The sequence below is a fragment of the Girardinichthys multiradiatus genome, chromosome 11, assembly GCF_021462225.1.
Source record: "Girardinichthys multiradiatus isolate DD_20200921_A chromosome 11, DD_fGirMul_XY1, whole genome shotgun sequence".
In the NCBI taxonomy this organism is placed as follows: domain Eukaryota; kingdom Metazoa; phylum Chordata; class Actinopteri; order Cyprinodontiformes; family Goodeidae; genus Girardinichthys; species Girardinichthys multiradiatus.
The window spans coordinates 36,659,885-36,686,440 of record NC_061804.1 but is presented as its reverse complement, the minus strand read 5'-3'; the positions used below and the strand labels follow the sequence as shown (position 1 = coordinate 36,686,440).

At 38.0% G+C, this 26,556-nt stretch overlaps 1 protein-coding gene across 1 annotated transcript; it reads right to left on the bottom strand.

Annotated features, from left to right (window-relative positions):
* Window positions 1-348: 348 nt before the first annotated feature.
* LOC124876325 (palmitoyltransferase ZDHHC23-A-like) lies at window positions 349-11,056 on the bottom strand. The gene is made up of 5 exons (XM_047378988.1): window positions 10,812-11,056; window positions 7,212-7,339; window positions 5,212-5,817; window positions 4,495-4,662; window positions 349-4,262 (listed from the first exon to the last, which is right to left on the bottom strand). The coding sequence occupies exons 2-5, from the start codon at window positions 7,328-7,330 to the stop codon at window positions 3,989-3,991; spliced, it is 1,167 nt and encodes a 388-aa protein (XP_047234944.1). The 5' UTR covers window positions 7,331-7,339; window positions 10,812-11,056; the 3' UTR covers window positions 349-3,988.
* Window positions 11,057-26,556: the final 15,500 nt, after the last annotated feature.

Here is a 26,556-nt window from a genome sequence, read left to right as displayed (position 1 = left end):
ATGTTTTCTATAAAATCCAGTAAAAGAGTAGTTTTCAAGTCTTCAGAAGCACATTGTGGAATCAAATAGTAAATAGGAATGGATTTTGTTTAGCAACCCAGAGCGCTTTTTATCATATATGGAAGGAATGAATTCATATTCATTTCAACAACTAACTGCTGCTGTATGACTACATTATTACAGAATAAATCATTGTGAAATAAGGCACTTCTGTCAGATAGAAGGATGTGAGTAATGTATGCAAGGATAAAAAAACGTGCTGTGGTTGAAAAGCTGCCAAAAGTTAATTTTAGTGTAAATAAGGAACATTAAAACTCTGCGTTGCATGAGCAGAAAGGGGTTCAGAGCAAACATTTTTTATTAAAGAGCATTTAAAAAGACCGAGTTATCCAAGGGATAAGAAATCTCAGTTGTTTTAATTTTTGGCTTTGCACAAAGCAATACATTCAATTCTATTCTATTCAGTTTATTCATGCAGCATCAATAAAACGGCAAAATCAATTAAATTCATTTTAATATTATCCACTCAGATGTGCTGCCTTGCTAACATATCAATACTCCTTGCAGTTTTCAACATTATGTCATGTAAAACTACAAACTTCCATGTATTTTCTTGAGTTTTTCGCACAAAGTGGATGGAAAAAGATACATGAATAAAAATCTGAAAAGTATGGCATGCATTTTTATTCAGTCCCCGCTACTCTGACACTTGAATGATGTGAATTGATATGTGTGTGGAAAAAAGACTAATACTGCTCTGCACCATGAACACACTGTACCCACCAGAAAACATAGTGGTGGCAGCATTATGCTGCGGGGAAGCTTTTCTTCAGCAGAACAGGAAGGCTCACTAAAGATGGATGAAGCTAAATAAAGGGCAGCCCTGGAAGAAAACCTGTCAAAGGCTGTAGATTAGTTGAGATTGGGGTTGAAGTTCACCTTCTAGGAGGACCATGACCCTAAATATACAGACAGGGACCCAATAGAGTGGTTTCAACCAAAGTATATTTATGAAGTCTAGACCTAAATTCAACTGAGAATCTCAGGCAATATTTTAAAATTCCTGTTCAAAGACATACTCAATCCAATCTGACTGAACTTTAGCTATTTTAGAAAGAAAATACAAAAAATGTAAATATCTTTATCTGCAATCTGAGAGAAACATGCCCCTAAGATTTTGCAGCTGTAACTGCAGCAAAAGGTCATTCTCCAGTTGGTTGGTTCAGGGGGTGGCATACAAATGTATTTTGATAAGGTTTTAATTTCCTTTCTCTTTACAATTATATACAACTTAATGTTGTGCTATCACACAAAATCCCAAGAAGATACATTCAAAAAATAAAAACAAATGAAGTTTGTAACATGACAAATTGTGAAAAAAATGTCACATTCAGATTCAAATACATATTTAATCATAGATATCTGAACATCAGTCTGTGTTTCAATAATCTATATATTGTGTTCTACTCAGTGAACCAAGTTACTGAAGTAAACTAACTTTAGCTGTTTTAAAAAAAAAATAACAATAGAAATCCAGAAGATAATTATATAGCAGTTGCACTGCATTGCAGATTTTTTGAAGGCAGGTAAGAACAAGTAGCTGCTTGAAGACAGAGATAAGGCTGCGTTAAACACCAAGGCGTCCCTTTTTCCAGGACTATCAAGTCTAGGCATAGTCACAATCAAAAAAAGCAAAGAGACAATTATCTAGTCATAAAACATTAGGAAGAAAAAAACATGGTGGAAAAGTTTCTTTTTCCATACAAATTCACTTGTGACACAGTGTCACATTTGTCAAGATTTGTACCACTGAATGCAACATCTTTACCCAATAAAGTTTTTGCAATGAAACGTCATCTTATGTCGCTGCTGTGACCAAAAAATTAGAACGATTTTTAAGGATTTCGCATGTTTCAGAAGGATATGCAAGGCCATGATTTGAAAACAGAGCAGCTGGCATGCATACCTTACCAGTATAAACAGGTGTTGTCTTTGCACCAAGAAAATCAAAATTGAATATAGGAGTGTGCCAAAAAATGTTACATAACCGCACAGTTATGAAAGTGAACTCTTACAAAACCTTGCAGCTGCAGCAGTCTGCGTGACAACAGTTTTTCTTTTCATAATCTGAGGTGGTTGCTGTTTTATAAAAAGGAGATTTAACTGTCCTTTGTCACAGAAAGTTGGAATGTTCATCCTGCCATTGCCCTTGGCTTTCAAAATCAGTTTATGGCAACAGGCTCTGTTCTTGAAGACCTGTTTTTCTCAAGCTTTAGATCAGATTCCTGTTGTGGGTCATGAAAGAGCTTGTAGATGAAGAGTAATGAGAAGATCTTGAGCAGTCCACAAAAGACAGAAGGGTCTGACTAATGGTCGAAACGAGATTTAGGAGGAGGTTGCTGAGAGCTGAGCTGCTCTTCCTCCACACCAGAAGAAATCAATTGAGATCATTCAGGTTCCTGATTAGGATCCCTCCCAGGTGCATCCCTTTGAGGTTTGGTTTTTTGGGCATGTCCACTGGGAGAAGGCCCCGGGGTACATTCAGAAGTCACTTGAGGGACTATATTGTGTATCCTTTCTGGGCTGGGAACACATTGGGATCCCCAAGAATGAACTGGAGAATGTCACTGATGATAGGGTGTCCAGGTTGTCCTGCTGGACTTGTTGCCCCCTGGATGGATGGATGGAAGGATGGATGGAAGGATGGATGGATGGATGGATGGATGGATGGATGGATGGATGGACACTACTCAAGTCAATGAAGGCCAGATAGAAAAAAGCCTAACAAATGAAATCACAAGCTATATTACTGTGTGGTTATATTTGGCTTTCCCAACATGTTTAAAGGAATAGTAACCTTATTAAGAGTAAACTTGTGCAATAAAAAATATTCTGTCTCATTATTTTGTCATTTAGCAAACAGAATTCTATTTGTTAATCTTAAATGAGCAAAAACAAGAAATTTAATGTCTGATTTAATGTCAGACAGTGACAATACATTGATTATGTGTCTGTTTATACAGTGTATGTAAATATCCAGTTTCAATTGACGATTGACTTATAGCTGTAATGCCTTGTCTTAGGACATTTTCTGATTAGCATAAATGGGAGCAGTTTTCTAGAGATTTTTGGAGAGTAAAGGAGTGGCCTGAAGAGGGCAGCAGAGGACAGACTACTCTTAAATGCCAGCTGCTGAGGTGATTAGAGGAGACAATAAGTTCTGAACTGAGTTTTGTGAGCGAGGGGACACATCTATTGATTTAAAGAGTTATTAGAAACATTTCTGTCAAGAAAGCATAAGGGTTAACAGTTGAAACCGTGACGTGGGAAAAGGATGTTGAATACTGCAGGAAAATGCACCTGAGACGTATTTACTGACTATGTTCTTTATAAGTTCAAATGGACAGTTGGTTGTTACCCATTCTAGAAGACAGGATTTCAATCTTTTCTAGAATTTCTTTGAATTAATCTTCATATTTTTGCTTCTGAAGCATGCATTTATTTCACTTTAAAATTCTGTTGATTTGTACATAATAAATTGCCTTATATAAATAAACTGCACAGTGGTGACACCTTTTTCTCCTAAAACACAACCACGAGCAGAGCAATTGTGCAGCAAATTCAAACTCCAAACCATGCATCTTCATGAGTGTCTTCAGTCAGAGGCTTCTCCAGATCTGCTGTATGACGGAGCACTACAGGAGATCCTTCCTGCACACAGCCATCAGCATCTACAATGGCTCTTTGAGGAAACCTGTATAACATGAGCTACAACAACATTTATTTCCCTTTGGGATTAATAAAGTATTTTTGAATTGAATTGAATTTGAATCAGCGTGTGCTCTTTTTCTAACACCAGAACCTTTATTCTCCCTTGCAAGCTTTTGTAAGCTGAAACTATTGTCATGTTCAAATACCACATCAGTGGGTTCAAAGTTGTGCATTGAGACTGATGTGGTCATCAGATTTCGTAAGATACAAAGAGAAACTAGACCAAGTCTGTGGGGCTGGAGTGAAAAGACACAGAGGAATCTTTCATGGTGAGGAACTCAACCCAGTTCTGATAAAAGCCACGTGAATGCTCTCCAGTGTCGACCACGAGTCCCCACAGGCGGCTCTGGCCCTTCTTGTTCCTCAGAGCCAGCTGAGCTTCCCGCCCCGTCACGTTAAAGCTGATGTTCAGAACTTGTGCCACCAGAAGGTAGACCAGTCCAACTGTTATAATGCTGCTGTACCAACAGCAGATGAAGCAAAGGGCTGTGCTGCAAACACACATGGAGCAAACATATCATCACTACAACATATCCTGTCAACACATCAATATAAGTTTCAGTTTCAAAAAAAGGTTTAACTTAAAAAAGAAACAAAACGCTACAGGTAAAGTAATGTTCTGCTCTGAAAATGTCTTATTCAAGCTTTTCTTTTTTATACATTAACCTGTCAAGTGTGTCCATTTTTTTCCCCCATAGACTGTTTTTAAAAGGGCTGCAGCACCTGGGCTGGCTGTAGACGCCGGGGCAGTAGAAGAGGGCCGTCACCAGATACTGACAAGGACAGAGGCTGCGGAGCACCAAACTGATCCCGTACACGGAGGTCAGCACAAACACACAGACGGTCTGCAGGAAGCTGCGGTGATTTGCTTGTCCCACGCAGCTGTTTATCCTGCAGCATCTCAACGTGCAACACAGACAGACAGACAGGTCAGAGTATGGAGACAAAATGCAGACAACATGCGATTTCACATTTTGTCACATTTCCATCAGAAACGTCTGGTAGATTTATTCAATCAAATTGTGCATCATTGTAAGGAGGAAGGTAATTGATACATGGTTTTCAAAATGCTTTGCTAAAGAAATGAAAAGTATGGCATGAGGAGGAGCTGCAGATTTCCATGGCTTATGTAAGGAAATCTGCTGAGAGGACAACTATTAGGCGTGCAGTCTACAAATCTGCCCTTTATGGAAGACTGGAAAGATTTTGCTTTGTGACCATGCAGTACTGTGCACAGATAAAATGTACATTATTTTATAAGTGTGTAACGTAAATGTAACAAACAAAGTGTGGTTTCTGCTTCGATGTGTTAAAAGGAGCGGTTTGTTGCTTGGCCTGTTGCACAGATGCCAACAGAAGTCCTTGCAGATAACAGATCCATCATCTTGTTAGGAAAGATCAACAAGGAATGCAACACATAAAATTTCAAATGAGACCCACCAAACACAGTGGTGGTCCAGACGCTGAACACACGATCCGCAGGTTCTGCAGTGTCCAGCACGCGGGGGTCGCATTATTTTGCAGACTGGACACAAGGTCCATTTTGTTGTTGGGGCCTGTTTTCTTGTCTTTTCTGGGGCTGCAAGTTGAATAGATACATCACAGTGATTGGAGTGATCTTCTGCATCCATCCTTGCTTCATGCAGAGAGTCAGCGACAAACCCTGGACCTCTCTTAGTGTGAATAAGAGAAACTATAGTGAGAATCATCCCAGTGGTCACGACACACATCTGCAGTGGGCTGACATCCCCACGGGGCAAAATCTCTGTGATGAAGAGATAATACATGTAGGCCAGAGAGTACAGTGCGAGGGCGAGGAAGAAGAGGGTTCGCCTCTTCCTCCGGTGCGTGGCGTAGTAGTACGACAGCACCAGGCCTGGCAGAGCCGTCAGGATGATGATGCCCAGCAGGTAGTGCAGAGATGCCGCTCTAAGCAGGAGAGGCAGCAGAAGCAGGGCCGGGATCATGGAGATCTCCAGGTTGTTGATCATGGTCCCCAACACAGGAGACTGAAGTCCACAATAAGGTGTTTTTTCTTTCAGCCAGCTACAGAGAACAGAGGACATCAGTCATATCAACAAAAATATACTATTATACATTTTACTGTAACAGTTGCTTTCAGTTAGTTTGATTTTAATATGTTTGCGCTGCACATGTTTTTTAGGCTAAAATCATGGGATTTGTTTCCCTTTAACCTTGCTCAATGCAAATTTACAGTGATTTTGATATAATTTATTATTTAATTTAATAAGCCCCCAAACAAGCCCCCAGATAAAAGAGCAGTATCAATAAGTGAAAACAATATGTAGGTTTTTTAACTCTTTAGAATCTATTTAGCAGTGCATACAATTTAGGCTGACTGTGTAGCCTTTTGTCTTAGAAACAGTTGAAAAACAAATTTAAAATCAAGGAACAACGGACTGCAGTAATTTGAGCACAATCTTAGACTAATAATCTTACTGAAAATATGCTTTGACATTTTTTAAAATGTTGAGAATGAAGTATTGATCACCTATTGATTAGTTTAGTCTCTTATGTGGTCAGTTTTGTTCCACAATGCACCAAATGTTTTCATTGAGTGATATGTTTATGGTGTAATGTTGGTTAAATATAACTAGCACTGTTGAGGGTTGAGCAGCAGAGCATGTGGGTTAGCCATGAAAACTAACCAAACCCTTTCTGCTCATGTATTTTTAGTGGAGGCACCGTGATCGTATGGGACAACATCTTCCTCACTGAAAGACAAGCTCTGTCTTCATCCGAGGGCAGAGACAAATTGAGATAAGATTCAGCATCCAGCAGCAATCCCATATCTCTGTTAGGGGACAAACTATATTCTTCTAGAGGTCAACAGAACAGGGTTGAATTGTTGGTTTGAAAGTTCATTTACGTATTAAAAAAAACTGTAACTAAAAACGTTTTTGGTTACATATATATTTTAAGATGTGTTTAGGCTGTGGCAAGGGTGATATCTGAAAAAGAATAATTCTCTTTTTTTTAAACATAATGAATAAATGTGCTTGGATTTTTTCAATTATGCAGTTATGCTGCTCCATAAAAGATATGTATTAATTCACAGAAGTTTATAATTATTCATATAAGTATTTATATAAGTTTTTCAAACTTTAAATAATAAATGCAAATAAAAATGTAAAAGGCACTATATCTGTGTCCTGTTCTTTCTATGTGTTTGCATAGTGCTGTGATAAACTGGCGACCAGTTCAGGGAGTACCCCACTTCTCTCCCACAGACTGCTGCACAAGGGGGGATCTACAACCCTGAACAGGATTAAGGAGGTATAAATAATCAGCCAACGGGCTCTGCTTCCTGTTTAAGTAGTAGGCATAAAAGGATCATTTCTAATAAGAATCTTTTTTTCAAAGACTTTCTCAAGTTGCTGATTCAGCCTCACAACTTTTGTGTACCAGAGAGCTCATACCTATTGAAAGCTTCATCTAGGTCTTCACAGTCACAGCAACAACTGTACTGGTAGATATCACATCCACAGCAACACATTGGATCATCTGGATCTGGAGGCTTCAACTTCTCCCATTTCATAGTGACCTGCTAAAAATGCCACTGATATTTAGAGCTGCCAGTTCAAAAGAAAATGTAATCATTAAAGGAAAAAAAAACAAAAGCATATAGATATTAAATGTATGTAAGCTAAATAGTAATAAAAACATGAAACATGGTTTTCTGTATTTCTAACAAAGAAGAATTTAAAAACTGTGGCATGCAATCGTTTTTAGCCAATTCTATTATTTATTAATGAACTGACTGCCTTCAGCAGTGACCTAATGAGAGAACAATATTCACCTAAACTGATGGACTGATTAGGGGCAACATTAATCAAGAAAACAGCTAAGAGGTCCACGGTAACTCTGGAGGAGCTGCAGAAATCCACAGCTCAGGTAGGAGTATTAGTTGTTACTCTATAAATCTGGGCCCGTATTCACAAAGAATCCTAAGACTAAAAGTAGTGACGTCATTCTAAGAAAAATCTACGAATTTCTTGAATTTGAAGATTTTTCATTGAATTTTCACTCGGTATGATAAACGTTTTTTATAAAGCGTCTTAGGATTTAAGAGAGCTCCAAACATGAGGAAACGTTAAGAGTAGAGAAGAGGACTTTTAGTGAGCCTAAGAGTGTTTTAAGCAGAGAAGACGGAGGAAAGATGGAGAGAAAGGAGAAATATTCTCCATACAATAATCAACAGTGAACTAATAAGACGCTACCGGCTCGATTGTGCAGGGATCAACCCCCTGAACAGTAGAGTAAATGAGCCCATAAATGTCTATAACATTCATACAGTTATTGATATAGAGATACAATTAACCTTATCATCCCCCTAAGGGGAAATTAAAAAGTTTCAGCGGCCGGACAGGTTAAATGTACACCTCTACTAAGGAAATATGAGGAAAAATAAATAAATAATAGAAACAATAATAAATAATCATGAATAAAAAGTTCACAAATTACCAACAATATCGTATAGAATTATTTAAATAATTACAGGCTGTAAAAATGCTTTTAAAAAATAAATTTGGAAAAAATTGGAAAAACTCAAAATATATTTATAGATATATACATAAATACAAACTCTAGACAAGATTAAGTACAATAATCTAAACATTATGTACACAGAAGGAAGATGTAAATGAGGTGATAAGTATTTACTGTATTGTACATGATGATGTCAGTAGCTATAGCCTAAGTGGTCATCTACAATGCTCCCCGTCTGTGGAGACGTTCTCTGGTGTGTTGCTATCTCCTCTCTAGCTTCTGAATGCAGCAGGTACCAGTAGGAACCAGAGCTGCTTGCATTCCAGGCTGGTGCTGAAAAGCAGAGGGAACGACCCATTGATTTGCTCAGGAATGCCTGTTTGTTTGCACCGTGATCCCAGGACCGAATCTACCTTTCAACTCTCTTTATAGGCTCTCCTCCTCTGTTCTGTTCAGTTTTCTCCACCTTTTTTTCCTCCATTTTGTTTTGGTCATTTTACCACACTAAACCTCATTATACAAGAAGGCAAGGACAGTAAAATGCTGAATTTTAATATTAATATGAAATGTATAAACATGAAATAGATGCAACATGAAAATGACCAGCATGCTGAGTAAACATAATAATAAGCAAATAAAAATAATGATGAGCATGTAAATAAGCTAAGTTCAAACATTTTTAAGCTGTTTGACAATTAATTTAATCTTGCTAAGTTTTATTATCATAATTTACACCTTTCCGAATCCAGTCTAAATTCTATCATCGGTTAATTTCTCTCCTTTGACTACTAGGAGCATATTGTTTTTTTTTTTTTTTTTTTTTGCAACAACCAATCACAGCTCTTAGAAGACAGCATCACACCTAGCAATGGGGTCAACCACACCTCCTCACTAAAATAGGAATTTCTGTCATCTCCTCGCTCAGAGTCGCTCTCAACAGTGAAGAGAATCACTCTTAAGCTAGGAGTCCTTACCAAGAATTTTTAGGCTTAGATAGGAGCTCTCTGAGTGAATATGGTCCCTGGCCTTTATGGAAGAGGGACAAGAAGAAGGCTTGGAAACAAAGTTAAAAGAAGTCCTGTTTAAAGGCAAATATGTAGTAAAAATAAACATTTTGGTTAACGTGCACGATGCTGTGTGTTGTGGAAAAGTAATACTGCACATCACCCTGAATCCATCATCCACACTGTGACACATGGTGGTGGTAGCGTTATGCTGTGTGGATGTGCTTCTTCAGCGGGGTCAAGGTATCTGGTCAGAGTTGATGGTAAGATGAAGTTAAATGCAGGGGATCCTGGACAAAAAGCTGTTGGAGGCCACAAAAGATAGGACAACCCTACACAGCAAGCCAGGGCATAGTTCAAAACACATTCATTAATGGCCCAGTCAAAGTCCAGATCTAAGTCAAATTGAGAATCAGTGGTGAGACTTGAAAACTTGTGTACAGATGCTTTCCAGTCAGTCTGACTGATTTTGAGGTATTTTGCTAAGAAACATGGATCTCTGGATTTGCAATCCATACCTCAAAATAGTTGCAGCAGTAACTGCAGCAAAACATGGTTCTACAAAGTATTAATTCAGGGGACTGAATAAAGACACACCAAACCTTTTAGATTTCATTTGTGAAAAATCTTTTAAAAACATTATAATTTTCCTATTACTTCTCAGTAATTATTTGCATTAGTTTTAAATTCCAAATAAAATACAGTTAAATTTCAGCTTATAATGTGACAAAGAGGCTATATAAACACTTTTCAAACGCCTTAGTATGATTTTCTTGTGTGCAGCGGGTACATACACACCTAACCTGAGCCTGTCGGACCTGACTGCAAACTCTGGGCTTGTTTGGCTTTATTTGAGAAGCAGAGATAATGTTGAGAGATAAAAGCTGCGAATCTCCTTTTGAGTGTTGTCTTGTAAAGGGGCAGTTACATCAAGTGACCATCTTTATACCACATTAATTACATTACTCCGAAGACAAAAATCTATGTAATAAATAGGTGGTGATATATTATAAACAAGACGTAGAGATGGCAAAGAAAAAATTTAAGGACTGGATAAATTTAACTGCATTTCAAGCTGCTACCAGAAAATTAACAATATGCTTTTCACTCATTATCAGTTTTGGCTTGAAAACATAAAATAAAATTTCAATTTTAATATGAGATTCGGATTGCTTTAACATCCCAGGAGGTTTTAATATAATTTGTTAAAACAAGGCCACTATGCCTGCCGGGACTAACTATCTGGGGCAGCAAACCCAAAACCTTAACACTCTGAGATGTACTGGAGTTATTGTAAGAGCAATTTATTAATTTGGTCCGATTTCTTGAGTTTACAGTCTCATACTCTGACCCAGATCTACATGAATGACATAAAACAAGGGGATAAAATAGACCATTACAGTGTTCTAAATAATTTTTACTTTGACTGTATCTAATAAATATCAGCACAGGAAAATTACATTTTTATGTTGTTGAAATGACAAGAAAAACATTCACAAGGCAAAGCAATAGTTTCTGTTGACTTACCTTTTGTTTTTGAGCAGAATATAAAGCCCCACAGAGTTAGATTCACTTCTTTTAAGTGAAAGTCAAATAGTCCTGTGACTGAGGATGAAGTGAAAAATGACCTCTTGTCACCAAGCTCCTTCTGTGAGTGATTGAAGGGAAGGATGAACAGAGCAGCCTAGTTTCTCATCAGTCATTTGCTTTGGAAAAAAAAAAAAAAAAAAAACTGCCATGTGTCAGCCCTGGTGGAACTGTTGTAGCAGCATCAGCGTGTCTGTGCAGGAAGATGGTTTTCATTGCTTGGAATCCCATGGAGGAAGGCAACTTTGATTCCTCCTGACAAGTGGTTTTAATATTGTGTTGCATCTACCCGCTCACGTAACATTGAATAGTTTACAAGTTGTCCTCTGGCGTACGCGGCCCGCTGACAGTTGCCGTTTCAGATTTTAATACTGGCATGCTTGGTAAATATAGAAGCCACCTTAATGGGTTCGGGCAACCAGAGAGCTGGGAGCCTGTCGTGGCTCTGCAGCACAGCTGAGGAGGGGGGTGGGCTGTGCTGAGGTTTTCAAAAGCTACAACAGAAGCCCTGATAATCCACACTGAGTTGGATGAGGTGTGCAGCATGAGAACTATGACAGGCACTCATAAGATGAGAGGGTGAGCATTGATCCATGAGGAGCCCCACCCTCAAGGATCACATTTCCTCCCACAAGATGTTTGACCGTGCAGCTCCAACACAGGAAGCTGTGTGGAAGTGTCTGTGTGTGGTCTGGGCTTTAATATCTCTGTATTCCTACACATCTCACTATGTGAATGTTTCACTCAAAGTGACAACGTGGTAAGTGACCTCACCCGCCCCCCCTCCCGGTGTTTACAAGATTGTTCAGCTTCATGCTCATAAACACCTCAGCAGAGCTTGTAAGCTATAATAAAGTACCTTGCAAAACTCTTCGTACCACGTTGAACTGTTTGATGTTTTGTCACATCACAAACTTTAAGGGGTTTATTTTCTATTTTTGTGACAGCTCAACACAAAGTAGTGCATCATTGTGAAATGGAAGTGATATGGTACATGCTCTCAAATATCTTAGATACTATGCATTTTTGTACAGCCTCCCCTCAGTCAGTCTTGTGAAGAGCCAGCTTTAGCTGCAGTTGCAGCGGCAAGTCTTTTGGAGCATGTCTCTACCACCGTTCACACCTAGACTGATGTATTTATCCATTCTTGTTTGCAAATCAGCTCTTGCTCAGTCAGATTGTGTGGAGAGCATCTGTTAACATCAATGTTTAACTGCTGTCACAAGTTTTTAATTGCATTTAGGCCTGAACTTGGACTGGGCCCTTCTAATACATGAACATTATTTGATCTAAACCATTCGGTTATACCTCTGGCTGTTTGTTTAGGGTTGTTTTCCTGCAGGATGGCAAACCTCTGCTCCAGTCTTAAGTCTTTTGCAGCCTCCAACACGTTTTCTTCCAGGATTACACCGTATTTAGCTCCATCAATCTTCCCATCAACTCTGACGAGCTTCCCTAACTCTCCTGAAGAACAACATCCCCACAGTATGAAACTAACCAAACAAAACCAGAAAAACATGTTCAAGTAGGTATACAGGTAAATGCAGTTACCTAAGTGTCGGTAGTCCAAGAAAAGGCGACAAGCTAGGGATAATGGTCTGAATAACCAGGGGATTTTTCCATAAAAAATCCATTATGAAAGTTTCCTTCATACTGCTTTGTGATATTGTTTTTTTTAACAATGTTCTCTAACAAACCTCTGAGACCATCACCAAACACCTGGATTTACACCGAGGTGGCCACTTGATTTTATTTGGCCGCATCAGCAAATACAAATGCACACTACGCTTTTATTTGGTTAATTTTTGTTTTAAACCATGTATATTTTCCTTCCACTTTACTACTATGCTCTACCTTTTGTTAATGTGTCACATAAAATTTTAACAAAAATACACTGAAGTGGGACTGTAACATAAAATCAATCAATCTGCTAGCTTTACTTCACCACTAAACAGAGAATAGGAAAAAGTATGGGCCATAAGTGTTTAATGCAGAACTCACTCTGTTAACCAGCAGTTGCATAGGATATGAGAAAGCACTCTGGCGCCTGGAGGATTGAACTTCCTAGAAGCTACCAGACCAAATTAAAGTTATTATCTGGCCAGTATAAGAGACATTTCCACAGAATGAGATGTTATCATTTTTTTAAATTAGTTCAAACAATTTAAAGGCCGAAACATGTGCTTCATGCTTTTTGCATGAGCAAACTCAAACTTTTTTTAAAATAATTTGACCTCCATGACTTCCCACACATTATCTATCAACCATTATAAACTGAGGAATCAGAGGCGGAGATACAAGTGCATTATGACCTATAGGCTGGTGTATTCTGAGCCCTTAATGTCTGAGCAAATGTGCATCTAGACAAACTGAATCAATGCAGGCGAAAATATGCTGCTGTTGCCCTTATGGGTTGTGCGTCCATTAGTCTTAATGGAGCCCGGGAACCTGAGATAACAGCTCTAAACCAGTTTGGAGGATGCTACGCTGGGGCAGAACACTGAAGCAGCAGAACACGCTGAAGTCCACCACTGACCCAAATGTTTACTATTGTACAGTACTATGCAAAAAAGTTGATACATGTTTCACTGCAAGTTTTTTTTAAAGGACCTGACCATCTCCTATAAAAATATTAGATCACACATATGAGGTGCTTATCCACAAATACGTCCTTTGTTTCACAACCCACGCATCTTGAGTGTCAATTTTACCAAAGTTTAATGGCCCAAAGCCAACAGTTCCAGTTAAAGTCCCATTATAGTCAGATAACTGTACATGTTCAAGTTTGTGATGGTAGGTTACAAAAGGTTTTCCCTGCAGTTATTTCTAAATAGCCAGTTAGTATGGGAAGACTCTTGTGCCATCAGAAACTGAATTTGAATTGCTCATACTGAATTTGTATTTGTGTAATTTGAAATTAAATGCATTGGTTTGAAAATGAATTTCACTAAACTGAAACCGAATTTAATGGTTTGAAACTGAATTCATTTGCTTTTAGAATGTATTTCGTTGCATTAAAAACTCAGTTTGACTACTTTTACTTTCAGGTCTGTAATTCAATTTCAGTTCCAAAATTCAGTTTTTTGTGTCACACATCCGGGTCCTTGAGGATAGCCACAGATTAATCAAACACAGATTCATCGATTTACGTTTCACATCAGGTTAAACTTCCTTTACGGCATGTTGAGCTCGAGCGGTGCAGCATACAGGAGCTTGGCGGATATGGAGAGCCGTTTCATTCAAAAATAAATAAATAAATAAATACTGCTATCCATAAATTATTAATAAATATCCCCTTGAAATAAAACATAATAATTATGTTAAAAGAAATGTTCATCTTATTTTATTTAATTCATTTTAAGATTTATTTAATTTACTTAAATATTTATTTAATTTACTTAAAGATTTATTTATTTATTTCATAATGCAGTTTTAGTTTGTGACACTTATTTTGTAAAGCTACTTTACGTATTTCGGTGACTTTTACTTTTTAACCCCGTTTTTCATTTTAAGCCCTTTTTATTTCATGTTCTTAAATTCAAATGAGTGGGTGGGGTTTTATCTGTGGGGTGGCGCTGGGACAGCAGGACCGAGCTCAATTCGACAGCATGCTGGAGGTGCTGCCGCCGGTGCTGCCAGTGCCCCTGGCTCCTCTGGTGCCAGACCAGCTGTAAAAGCCTTTAACATGCAGCCACGGCGGTTGCCGCTGTTTTTGTGGAAGCCAATGCTGATTATCGGCAAACGGGATGTCATTATGGTTATAGCCTTAACATAAGGTGGCTGTATTTACTTGAGAAGGAAAATAAATAGCACTATGTGTGTGTATGACATGCTGAAAGGATGACAAAGACTTATTGCACAAACAGCTTCCACAAAAACAGCGGCAACCTGCTGGCAGGCAGCGGCGTGCTTCTGCCGCACAGTAAATTCAAAAGTGTTAAATGTTTTGTTGTTAATAGACTTTGTGAAAAAGAAGAGTTAATTTTACTCTAAGTAGAGTCACAATTAAATAATGTAACTCTGAGGTGACAAATATAAGTCTCTATATAAATCTGCAGGTGTTGCAATGGAAACATTAACTCTTGACCTCCTAACTCCAAACTCCCACAGTGGACTTGACACTGAAAAAGAAAATTCCCTGAATCCGCCTCCAGCACCACAGGTTCCAACAAAAGCTGAAGAACATTTTGCTCTCCATTTTTCTGTATTTCTGTCTTGTTTGCCACGCTTGCTAAGTAATTTTTTTCTAAGATGGTTTTAAGTAGTTTTATTGATTTCTAATTCTGTATGTTTTTGAGTCAAGACAAAGCTGTGTGATAGGCATTAGCCACGTTGCTTGGTGAAAACATAATTCGTTTTAGCTCACTAAAATTTAATGTTTGCAGGCAAATGCTTTGGCGTTAAAAAAAAAGGCCTGGCTTGTAGAATATTCAGTGTATTTGTTGGCTAAACTCATCAAGTTAGATACACCTTAAACAAAGTTTAGTTAAATGTTAGCATAAAAATATGGCGCTACTGGATCCCCGGGGACTGAAAACTATCTCCCACAAAAAAAGATGTAGCAAATGGCACTGCGTGACAATGGTTCTTAACATTAACATTTAGGTCCCTACAGAGGTTTGGTACTGTGCACACTGTTTAAGTAAAAATAAAAAAATAAATTAAAAAAATTGATGTTTTAATTCATTTCAGTATTAACAGTTGTCTGTATTCTTCAGTTGTTTTACCATTAGAGTTAAATAGCTAAAATTTTATATTGAGAAGTGCCCTTAAACCCTTTCTGGGAATATTATTTCCTTTAAAGATGACTGACGGATTAATATCTTACATTTCATATATATAGCTACATATTCCGCAGCCTATAGGTTTATATATTGATCAGAATTGTCTTTTGGTAAAATACTTGGCTTTACACAAGTTATGGATCGTAATGATTACTTTTTACTGTGCTGCAATTAATAACCAAATAATCTATTCTCTTAATTAGTGTATAACTAATCTTTATAGAATCTCCACACAGGAGATGCTTGCAGAAGTACATTAAAGTTCCGCAAAGTGAGGAATGCTTTCATTTCCTCCAGTTTCTTCAAGGTGGTTTGTATTGATATGCAATTTAAATTAGTGTAAAATAATCACCTGGATTATCTACTTGAATTGGTGGTTTTAATAGTTAAATTAAATTTCAGTTCTCCTGCTTTCAGTCATGGAAAAATTCAGCTTTCAGCCTCAGCTCTTTACAGAAAGTGTACTCGTCCTGACTGATACTTCAGACAGTGAAGTTGATTCAGATAGCTTTGATGAGCTTTAATGACTGGGGTTGAGCTTTCACGGTTGGGTACAGAAAGCAGCCAGCAATAGGTAAAAAGATCTGCAATAATTTAGAGGAGTATATTTCTTTATAATCTTTAATGTTCACATGAATATTTCTCAATTTAACAAGCTTTCCGATCCCAATTTCTGTCTTTACATAAAAAAAAATGCTGTTAGATGTTGAATGTGTATTCCACACTGTAATTTATGTGGTCTGGCTTTACTGAACTTGTTCTGACTTGTGCACATTCATTTTGCACTGACTGACATTTGTTTTATCCCTTTTTTGTCTTTTGTTCCTAGATTTTGAGTTCAGTTTGGTTGAAGATGAATCACAGTCATCAGTACAGCCAATCCCTCTGGTCCCCCCATCTTCACCAGTTTCATTGTCAGACCATTCCCCATCACCAGCTTCTTCCTGTTCATCAGATTCAACTCTTATCCTCAAAAGAACAAAAAATAGAACAGAGGGCCTAGAAGAGCTTGATCGTGATTAAGCAAAACAGGTCAAAAGCAAAGCCTTAAGCAATTTATTGGTGCTGAATTAAATTTAACAAACACTTTCCTTTTTTGGTAATTTTCTTGAGTTTAAACAGTATGAATCTTTTTACAGAAGGTGTATACTGTCCTGAGGTCAAACCTAAAGGGTGAGGAAATCTTCAGTGAATACAACAAAACTAAAATAATGTCAGATGCAACACATCCCCAAATGATCAACATACTGGTTGCAGATATGATAGAATCACATGGGTAAAAGTTTTTTTCACTATCAAAGAAAGCAGTGTTCATTAAGCAGAACAGTGATAATTTTTTTTGTTTTCAACAGGAGGGTCCCACCCATAAGTGTTCGGACTAACTATGCCCTGGGGATTGCAACGCTTTTTCCATATCTCCAAGATCCATCCTCAAAAAATGGTTATGTAAGTGTTATATTCTCTGACACTCAACATCTTTGTAATTTTGGCATGTTTTTAGTTGTACCAAATACAGTGCCTGGCGAAAGTATTCGGCCCCCTTGAACCTTTCAACCTTTTGCCACATTTCACGCTTCAAACATAAAGATATAAAATTTAATTTTTTTGTGAAGAATCAACAACAAGTGGGACACAATTGTTAAGTGGAATGAAATTTATTGGATGTGTCAAACTTTTTTAACAAATAAAAAACTGAAAAGTGGGGCGTGCAATATTATTCAGCCCCTTTACTTTCACTGCAGCAAACTCACTCCAGAAGTTCAGTGAGGATCTCTGAATGATCCAAATGACTGATGATGATAAATAGATTCCACCTGTGTGTAATCAAGTCTCTGTATAAATGCACCTGCTCTGTGATAGTCTCAGGGTTCTGTTCAAAGCGCAGAGAGCATCATGAAGACCAAGGAACACACCAGGCACGTCCGAGATACTGTTGTGGAGAAGTTTAAAGCCGGATTTGGATACAAAAAGATTTCCCAAGCTTTAAACATCCCAAGGAGCACTGTGCAAGCAATCATATTGAAATGGAAGGAGTATCAGACCACTGCAAATCTACCAAGACCCGGCCGTCCCTCTAAACTTTCATCTGGAACAAGGAGAAGACTGATCAGAGATGCAGCCAAGAGGCCCATGATCACTCTGGATGAACTGCAGAGATCTACAGCTGAGGTGGGAGAGTCTGTCCATAGGACAACAATCAGTCGTACACTGCACAAATCTGGCCTTTATGGAAGAGTGGCAAGAAGAAAGCCATTTCTCAAAGATATCCATAAAAAGTCTCGTTTAAAGTTTGCCACAAGCCACCTGGGAGACACACCAAACATGTGGAAGAAGGTGCTCTGGTCAGATGAAACCAAAATCAAATTGTTTGGCCACAATGCAAAACGATATATTTGGCTTTAAAGCAACACAGCTCATCACCCTGAACACACCATCCCCGCTGTCAAACATGGTGGTGGCAGCATCATGGTTTGGGCCTGCTTTTCATCAGCAGGGACAGGGAAGATGGTCAAAATTGATGGGAAGATGGATGGGGCCAAATACAGGACCATTCTGGAAGACAACCTGTTGGAGTCTGCAAGAGACCTGAGACTGGGACGGAGATTTATCTTCCAACAAGACAATGATCCAAAACATAAAGCCAAATCTACAATGGAATGGTTCACAAATAAACGTATCCAGGTGTTGGAATGGCCTAGTCAAAGTCCAGACCTGAATCCAATCGAGAATCTGTGGAAAGAGCTGAAGACTGCTGTTCACGAACGCTCTCCATCCAACCTCACTGAGCTCCAACTGTTTTACAAGGAAGAATGGGCAAGAATTTCAGTCTCTCGATGTGCAAAACTGATAGAGACATACCCCAAGCGACTTGCAGCTGTAATTGTAGCAAAGGGTGGCGCTACAAAGTATTAATGCAAGGGGGCCGAATAATATTGCACGACCCACTTTTCAGTTTTTTTATTTATTAGAAAAGTTTGACACATCCAATAAATTTTATTCCATTTCACGATTGTGTCCCACTTGTTGATTCTTCACAAAAAATTAGAATGTTATATATTTATGTTTGAAGCCTGAAATGTGGCAAAAGGTTGAAAAGTTCAAGGGGGCCGAATACTTTCGCAAGGCACTGTATGTGTTTTTTATGTTGTATTTTCATTGTGTTTTTTGTTTGTGTGTGTGACTGATGTGCATGCATGAGTAGGAACATTACAATAATCCTGAGGCCAACACTGGCTATCTTGCTTGGAGACTCAAAACTGTCCAACACAATACCTATGATGGTGTACGTATGTGTCAGAGGTCAAATTTCCAGGACAGCCCGACAACCCGAAAAGAATCTTTGTTAGTTGGTGGACAGCTCTTTGGCAGGGAGTGCAGAGAGGCTTTGTCTGTTATTAGACTCTCAACAGATAAGTCTGTGGTTAAAGAGAAGATGAGAGCCACGTTTGAATATAGACAGAAGCTGGTTCATGATCCGGATGTAACATCTTCAGTCTTGGATGTCTTCCTTCGTTTCCTTAATACACCTGGGTTGGTGAGTATACTTTTAGATATTTCATGATATGTCAAAACACTCATGATTCTAACTTGCAAAGAACGCTTAAGTAACCAGTATTCTGTTGCTGTTTTTTCTTACTAAAAGATCGATCAGGATTCCTCGATGATGCTCGGGGATGACATCTCTGAAAGATTCCTTACAAAGTGACCTTCATATTTCGGAAATTCGGATATTTAGGAAAAAGTCATCGCAGAAAGCAAAAGTCTTCCATCAAGTCCTTGTGTTGAGGAGTTACGAGCATCTTTTGATCCAGAACTCACACATGACTACGGTAAATATTGACAGTGTTTCAGTATCTAAAAACTCCCAATACTCTTTGTCTCTCAACACACTGAAGTAATTTATGCATCTCCATGGTTTAAACCTACTCAAAGATGTCAGTGTTTGTCTCTTTAACAAAATTTCCAGAATTATAATTGTTTTCAGGTAAATTTAAACTTTTTGTCTCAAATATGATTTTTGTCTTTAAGGTTGGGAGAGTCACGTGGCAGCTCTTCTCTTGCTGTTGCATCTCCTTCCCCCCACATCAAGAGGCCACAAAAAAACAGCAACGATTAGCTCCACACAGGCAGCCACTCATCTTGTAAGATTTGTCAAGGTATGCCCCATTAGGACTTTTGTAAGCACATTTTGTTACTAACAATTTTTGGTTTGTATGCTGTAGTAGTTTGTAAAAGTGTAAGCCACAAGATAAAAATAGGAATGATGCCATAAATGTAGTTACCTTTGGTGTCTCTTATCAGATCAGAGAAACAAAGTCTGTAATGGCTTTGCTTTCCAGAGGAAGTTACCATGATCGTCAGATTTGGGGTCAATACACACTCCTGTCCCCAGCAAACAGAAGAATTTGAATTGCTGTTTACTTGCTTAGGACCATAGTCATTATATGTCAACCAAACAGTTGAAAAACAAATTGCTCATGACTGACATGTATAATTCAAATTTCAGGAAGGAGTCAACCTCACTACTTTCCTGGAGAAAGTTGACACCAGGCAGCCATTCCTTCTCTGCATCAGTGAGCAAAAGAAAATTCAGAGGTTTTTCATTGTTCTGGACCAGAAAGCTATACCCTGTGATGCTCCAACATCAGTAGCTGCTTTTGATAGGCTATTCAAAGCACACTTTCTCTTCAGCCTCTCATATGATGAAGCTCTTTCCAGTTTTTACATCTTCATTCAAACCACAATCTACAACATTGATGTTGGGAACACCAAAGAAATTCCAAGAAACTGAGAGCACGTCTACTGCGAGAGCGCTAAAATGCCCCAAGGTCCACAAACGTATAGGAGGGTTTAAAAAACAGTTTGACAATGTTTATATGCTTTGTTTGTAAAATGCACCACAAAAGTTGCTCAGTTCTTTGTCAACATTTAAAATTTCATCACGGTTTATATCCAGCCAAACATTTGCGTTTAAAATGTGGAGAGCAGCGATGTGTCACCGGTTGGGTTTGTTTCGGACCAAAATGCAGAGATAGGCGGGGAGACTTCATGGCAAAGTAAAGCGAAGATTTATTATAATCCAGACTTGGGCAAAAAAACTCACAGCAGGAAGGCAGGGTAGCAGCAGCACATCAAAGTATCCACATCAAAAAACAAAATCCTAAACTCTAGACTAGAACGAAGTGAAGGTTAACTTAAGCGAGGACGAGACGCAGCATAATACATGGAGAGTAAGCACGAAGACAATTTTACAAACCAGCATCGAACACATAAACCAGACTAACTAATATACCAAGGGATAACAAAGGGCGGGTAATCAAAGAAACAGGGAACAAGTGTGACATGGAAGCAGGGAGGCAGAGGGAGCAGGTGAACCTAATAAAACTAAAGCATGAGGAAAGGGACTAAATGATAAGACAGTGAGCAGACCTAAAAGAAACTATAGATCGAGATAAAGTAAAGCATAAGAATCAAGAATAAACATGAACTGAAGGAAACTGAGAAACTGGAGGGAACACAACAACCTAAGAACTTAGCAAAATAGAAACCTCAAGGAAACCCCGACAACAAAAGTAAACAAACCTAAGCCAACACTGATAGAACAAACTGAGAATGAAGCAGAGGAAACAAGGACTAGAATAAAAGTAAACAATAACTAAAGCTAACCTATAAAGGAGGGACTGAAGAACAAAGATAAACTAGAGGAACAAAGCTAAGAGGAACTGGAGAATAAGGGAACTAAAACCGAGTAATAAATAACTAAAAGAGGAAAACCAATGACAAGAGGAGTAACAGAAAAGAAACTAATAAATAAGAGAGCGCAAGGGAACCAGAGAACTATAATAAATAATAATAATAATAATAATAATAATAATGAAACCATTCTAAGAAAATGAACAGGAAAGCAACGCCAAGGGAACTAGGAGCGAGAGGAGAACACACTGGGGCAGAAGAAAACCAAAACTGTCAGAAAACCACAAATAACATGAATACAAAACACAAACAAGAAACATCTAGCTAAAAGTAAACAAAACACAAAAACAAAGTCCAAAAAGTCCTTTTGTACTTACAATGGCTTCAGAAAACATCTTCACAATGTACATAGTTATTATAATGATAAACATGTAGAGACGCAACAGGAAGTTGTCAAGAAACTCATTCTCAAGGAGACCTCTTAAGTGATGAACCATCTACTTCTGCATCTGTATCGCAGGTTCCCACCATTATCAAACTGGACTCACTTGTTGGAATGTGTGGATCTATTGTTGCTCACTTACAAGCTTCTGGTCTTTCCGAAAGTGCTGTTCAAACAATAATGTGTCCTGTCGAGGAAGTCGTCAGTGATGTTCAGAGTCAAGCAAGACAAGTAGTACTCCAAACATTTCCTCCTTATAGTAAGGAATCAGACATTTACAAAAGAGTTGAGCACAGTTTAAACAAATTAGATAACCCTTTTTCAGACTTTAACACTGAGAAAAAAAGACAGAAATATTATGATGAAAAATGGGAAATAGTTGAGCCTAAAGAATTTGTACTTGGTGTAAGATTGGATACACGTAGACATAGAACTACAGGTGTTTATTGCCAAATACCCGTGACAGACAAATACATTTATGTACCCATCTTAGACACATTGAATTCAGTTTTCAGGAATAACAAAATAAGAGAATGCTTTTTGCATGAGAAACAAAGACAGACTGGGTTATACACAGACATTAATGATGGATTATATTTCCAAAACCTTCTTCTGTTTTCACAAAAGAAATATGCTTCACAGATTTTGCTGTATTATGATGATTTTGAAACAGCTAACCCATTGGGTTCCAAGAAAGGGATCCACAAACATGGCTTTATATATTTCACTTTAAAAAAACTTCCACGAAAGGTTAACTCTGTGCTGATGAATGTACATCTAGCTGCTCTTTTCTACACTGAAGACTTAAGAAAATATGGTTTTGAAGAAATACTTTTAGAAACTGAAGGAATTCTGCTTCCATTTATTGAAGAGCCAGTGTTTGGTTCTGTTATTCAAGTAACAGGAGACAACCTTGCTTTTAATGGCTTATTAGGTTTTGTTGAGTCGTTTAGTGCAACAAACTGGTGTAGGTTTTGTTTGACAAACAAGGAAGAAATTCAGTCTGTTTTTACTGAAGATAATTCTGGGCTTGTTCTGTGCTCCAGAGAACTTCATATTGAACATTGTAAGGCATTAAGTGAAGACCCTGCAGTTAAAGGATCTTGTGTGCTCAATTCATTAGAATATTTTCACAGCACTGACAATTACGCAGTTGATATAATGCATGATTTATTGGAAGGGGTTGTGCAGTATGAGTTCAAACCTTTCTTTCAGTACATGATCACATTTGGCTACATCTCCATTAGTACATTACTAGACAGGATACAGAGTTTTAATTACGGTTTTCTAGAGCATAAAAATAAACCAAGTGGGTTAAAAATAGATGATAACAGAAAGAACTTAGGTTTAAATGCCATTCAGTCATTATGCATCCTCTGCAATACTCCACTCATTTTTGGAGACATTGTTGAGTGGGGCAATAACCACTGGAACCTTGTTCTCCTGTTGTTGCAGATCGTTGACGTTGTATTGTCCCCAATCCTTACTGATGTTATTTGAAACATCTGATCTGTGATCACCACAACATGTTTAAAAAACTTGTACCCTGACAGAAGATTAATTCCTAAACACCACCTAATGATTCACTATCCAAGATTGTTACGACCCCACTCGGTCTAGGGGTAGGGGGAAGTAAACATTCAAACCAGGTGTTGTTGGTTTAATGAAAGAAAGAGTAATTTATTTCTTTTTAGTTCAGTTTCCGTTATTTTTAACAAAACAAACAAAAGGAGGATACTTAAAGTACAAACCGTTTGAAAATAAAAAGGGGTAAAACCCAAAATACACAATAACCATAAATTTAACAAAATACACAACCATCAGTAATTTAACTAAAAATAATCCCCCAAAAGGAGGGACAAACTAATTCAACAGTTTCCTAAATCAAAAACGTCCCTGCTAACAAAAAGCAAACAAACAAATCAAGACAAAGCCCAATCAACTTTAAAGAGACTCCTTTGAGCCAAGATGGAGTCATCAAGCAGGTGAGCACACAAAAATAACCAAGCTTCCCAACGAGCAGGTAAGCATACAACAATAACCAAGCTTCAAAATTTTACAACACCAAAGTCAGAAGTGGCGAGCTGTTCTGTCCAAATACCAGCTGCCTTTAGTGGCAGGTGCAGAGAGTTTATATAATGTAGTCCCTTCTTGATTGGCGGCGAATTCAGAAGAACCAGGAAATGAATAGTCCAACATGAACTCCCGGAGACGTCCAGCAGGAGGAGTGCAGAGCACGCAGGGAGATCAGAGTCCGTCAGGAACAGCGAAGAAGAGGGTATCCAGCGAAGAAGAAATCCGATCCTATCAGAAACAGCGGTACCGATAGCACGGAGGAAAACGGTGCTTTTCAGCGACATCGGCTGGCCAGTCTGTTGATGAAGGTACAAAACAAACACACATACGGCCACCAGCCGTAACAAAGATGTACAAAGAAAATGTCCCTCTTATCCATGTATGGTGCCTGCGTTTTGAAGCCAAGAACAAGTTTTTAAAAAAGTCTGGCAAAAATTTTCAAAATCTTACAAAATCTCTGGTAAAGCGACATCAGCGTTAATTGTCCTTCTACTATGAAAACTATAGTTTTAAAAGATTTGAGCTTGGTCCTTTAAAATGAAGAATAGTTGATAGCTTGGAAGGGGGACATCTATTGTGCGAGACATTAAATGTGGATTCATGCTCAAATGTTTCAACTACAAATTGGGTAAGAAATTATGGCACTGAAAACCAGGTTGGCCTGTTTTTATGTACTGGAAAGTCCAACGATCTACCTATGTTTAAGAAAATTTGCTATATCATGATACATGAACAACATGCATTCATTATAGGCTGTACTGTCAACACCTTGTACTTTGATGAACACTTTCATGCGTACTGTATTAAGGAAAGAAGTAATGAGCACGCTCTTATTTGCATTGACCAGCTCACCTATGTCAGACCTTTTGATCAACAATATTCTAATGAAGGCGAGAGCATTTACATTGTTCCACATTGTTACATGTTTTAGAAAATGATTTCCAATTGTGGTGCACATTTTGAAATAAATGTTTTTCAGAAGAAAAAAATATTTTCTTATATATATATTGCGCATTCTGTGAAACAACTGAACTATTACAATGTTTTTAGAAGTGCATATAGTTGTGTAAACCTAAAATATCTGATCAGTTTATCAAGATATCGCTTAAATACACAAATGCACCGATGTGTTCGTCTGCTGCCTCGCCAGCTGTTAGCTGACTGGGTGGTTGAGGTCAGCGCCATAGAAAGAGACATCTAATGTAAGACATCTAATGGAGAGGTTAAAAGAGTAATAAAAAGAGTCGTCAAAGAGCAAAGGAGCCCTCACAAAAAACTTCCATGGAAATAGCAGGCAGAGTTTGTCCCATGAAAACAATAAATAATGTACTCTACTGCAGTTGCCTCTGTGCACACTCACTGTGCAAGACTCCACTGCTGAAGAGAAGGCATGCTGAAGAATACTGTTTGTTTAAAGTTTGATGCAGAAGATTTGGGCAGGCCAGTGAATTAGTGGGAGATTATTTTCTGGTCAGATGAGGCCAAAGCTGAACTCTTTGGATGTCAATGCACACACCATGTACACCAGGAAAACTGCTTCTGGACCTGACCCCAAAAACAAGATGCAAAAAGAGAAGTATGGAGGTGGGAACATAATGGTGTGGGTTGTTTTACAGCATATGGTACTGCTAGACTTAATATAACTGAAGGAAGGATGAATGGAGAAATGAATAAGGACATTCTTATTCTTATGACATTACACCCGAGCGATGCATGTATCTAGTTTCTCCATACAGGAAACGTCTTGAAGTTGTCATTACAAACAAATTACATTAATTAATTTCAAAAGGCGTGTTCAATATTTCCCTGGCATTGCTTTTTTCCCCATAACTTAATTTATGGACAGATTTTTTTCGTATGTGTGGATAACTTGGGTAGTTACTGATTTCTGGTGGGAATTTCATGTCACTATAAATATTACAAATATATTTAAAGAGAAAAACTTTAACAGGTTCACTTGCTATGAATCCTAACCTCTGGTGTGAATTTCATGTCAACAGAAATATGAATATAAAAAGTGTTGGAGTGTTCACTACCTATTTTACCTGCAGTAAATAGCGTCTAGTGTTTGTTAAGGAGACTTAGTGACCCCAAGATGGCCCTCTGTGCTGCGGTTCCTTCACAGGGAAGTCTGGAGATCTAGTTAACCCCACTTACTATTAAACTCACATTTACATGGTGGCAAGATAAACTTGGGTCCTCATCAAGCCTGGTACTCATTGTCTAAAAGAAATGCGCTGCTGTGCCACATCAGTTTTATTCCCCAGGAAAACAGAATTTAACGTATTACTAATTAGAAGTTCCTAGAAACTCAACTCAAGTAATTGAAACATAAATTGAAAATATGCCTATATTAGTATAATCATAATTAATTATTAGTTAAATTTTTTTAAAGGGGTTATTAGGAAAAACAATAACTGTCACCACTGCAACTACAACTTCTTGCCATTTTTTGTCATCTTTTTTCAGAAGGTTATGATACTGCCATTAAAAAGGTATTTATTTCTAAGCTTTTGTCACATTCGTTTTATTGGCCGGGAATGTAAATCTTTCATTCAAGGGTTTAATGCTTGACACATCATGGATATGAACTGGTTAAAAGAAGAAAAGCTTCATGTAAATGAATAGTTTAAAGGACCAGAAAGATTCTGACATGTCTAAACACTGACTACAGCAGAAATTCAGTTCA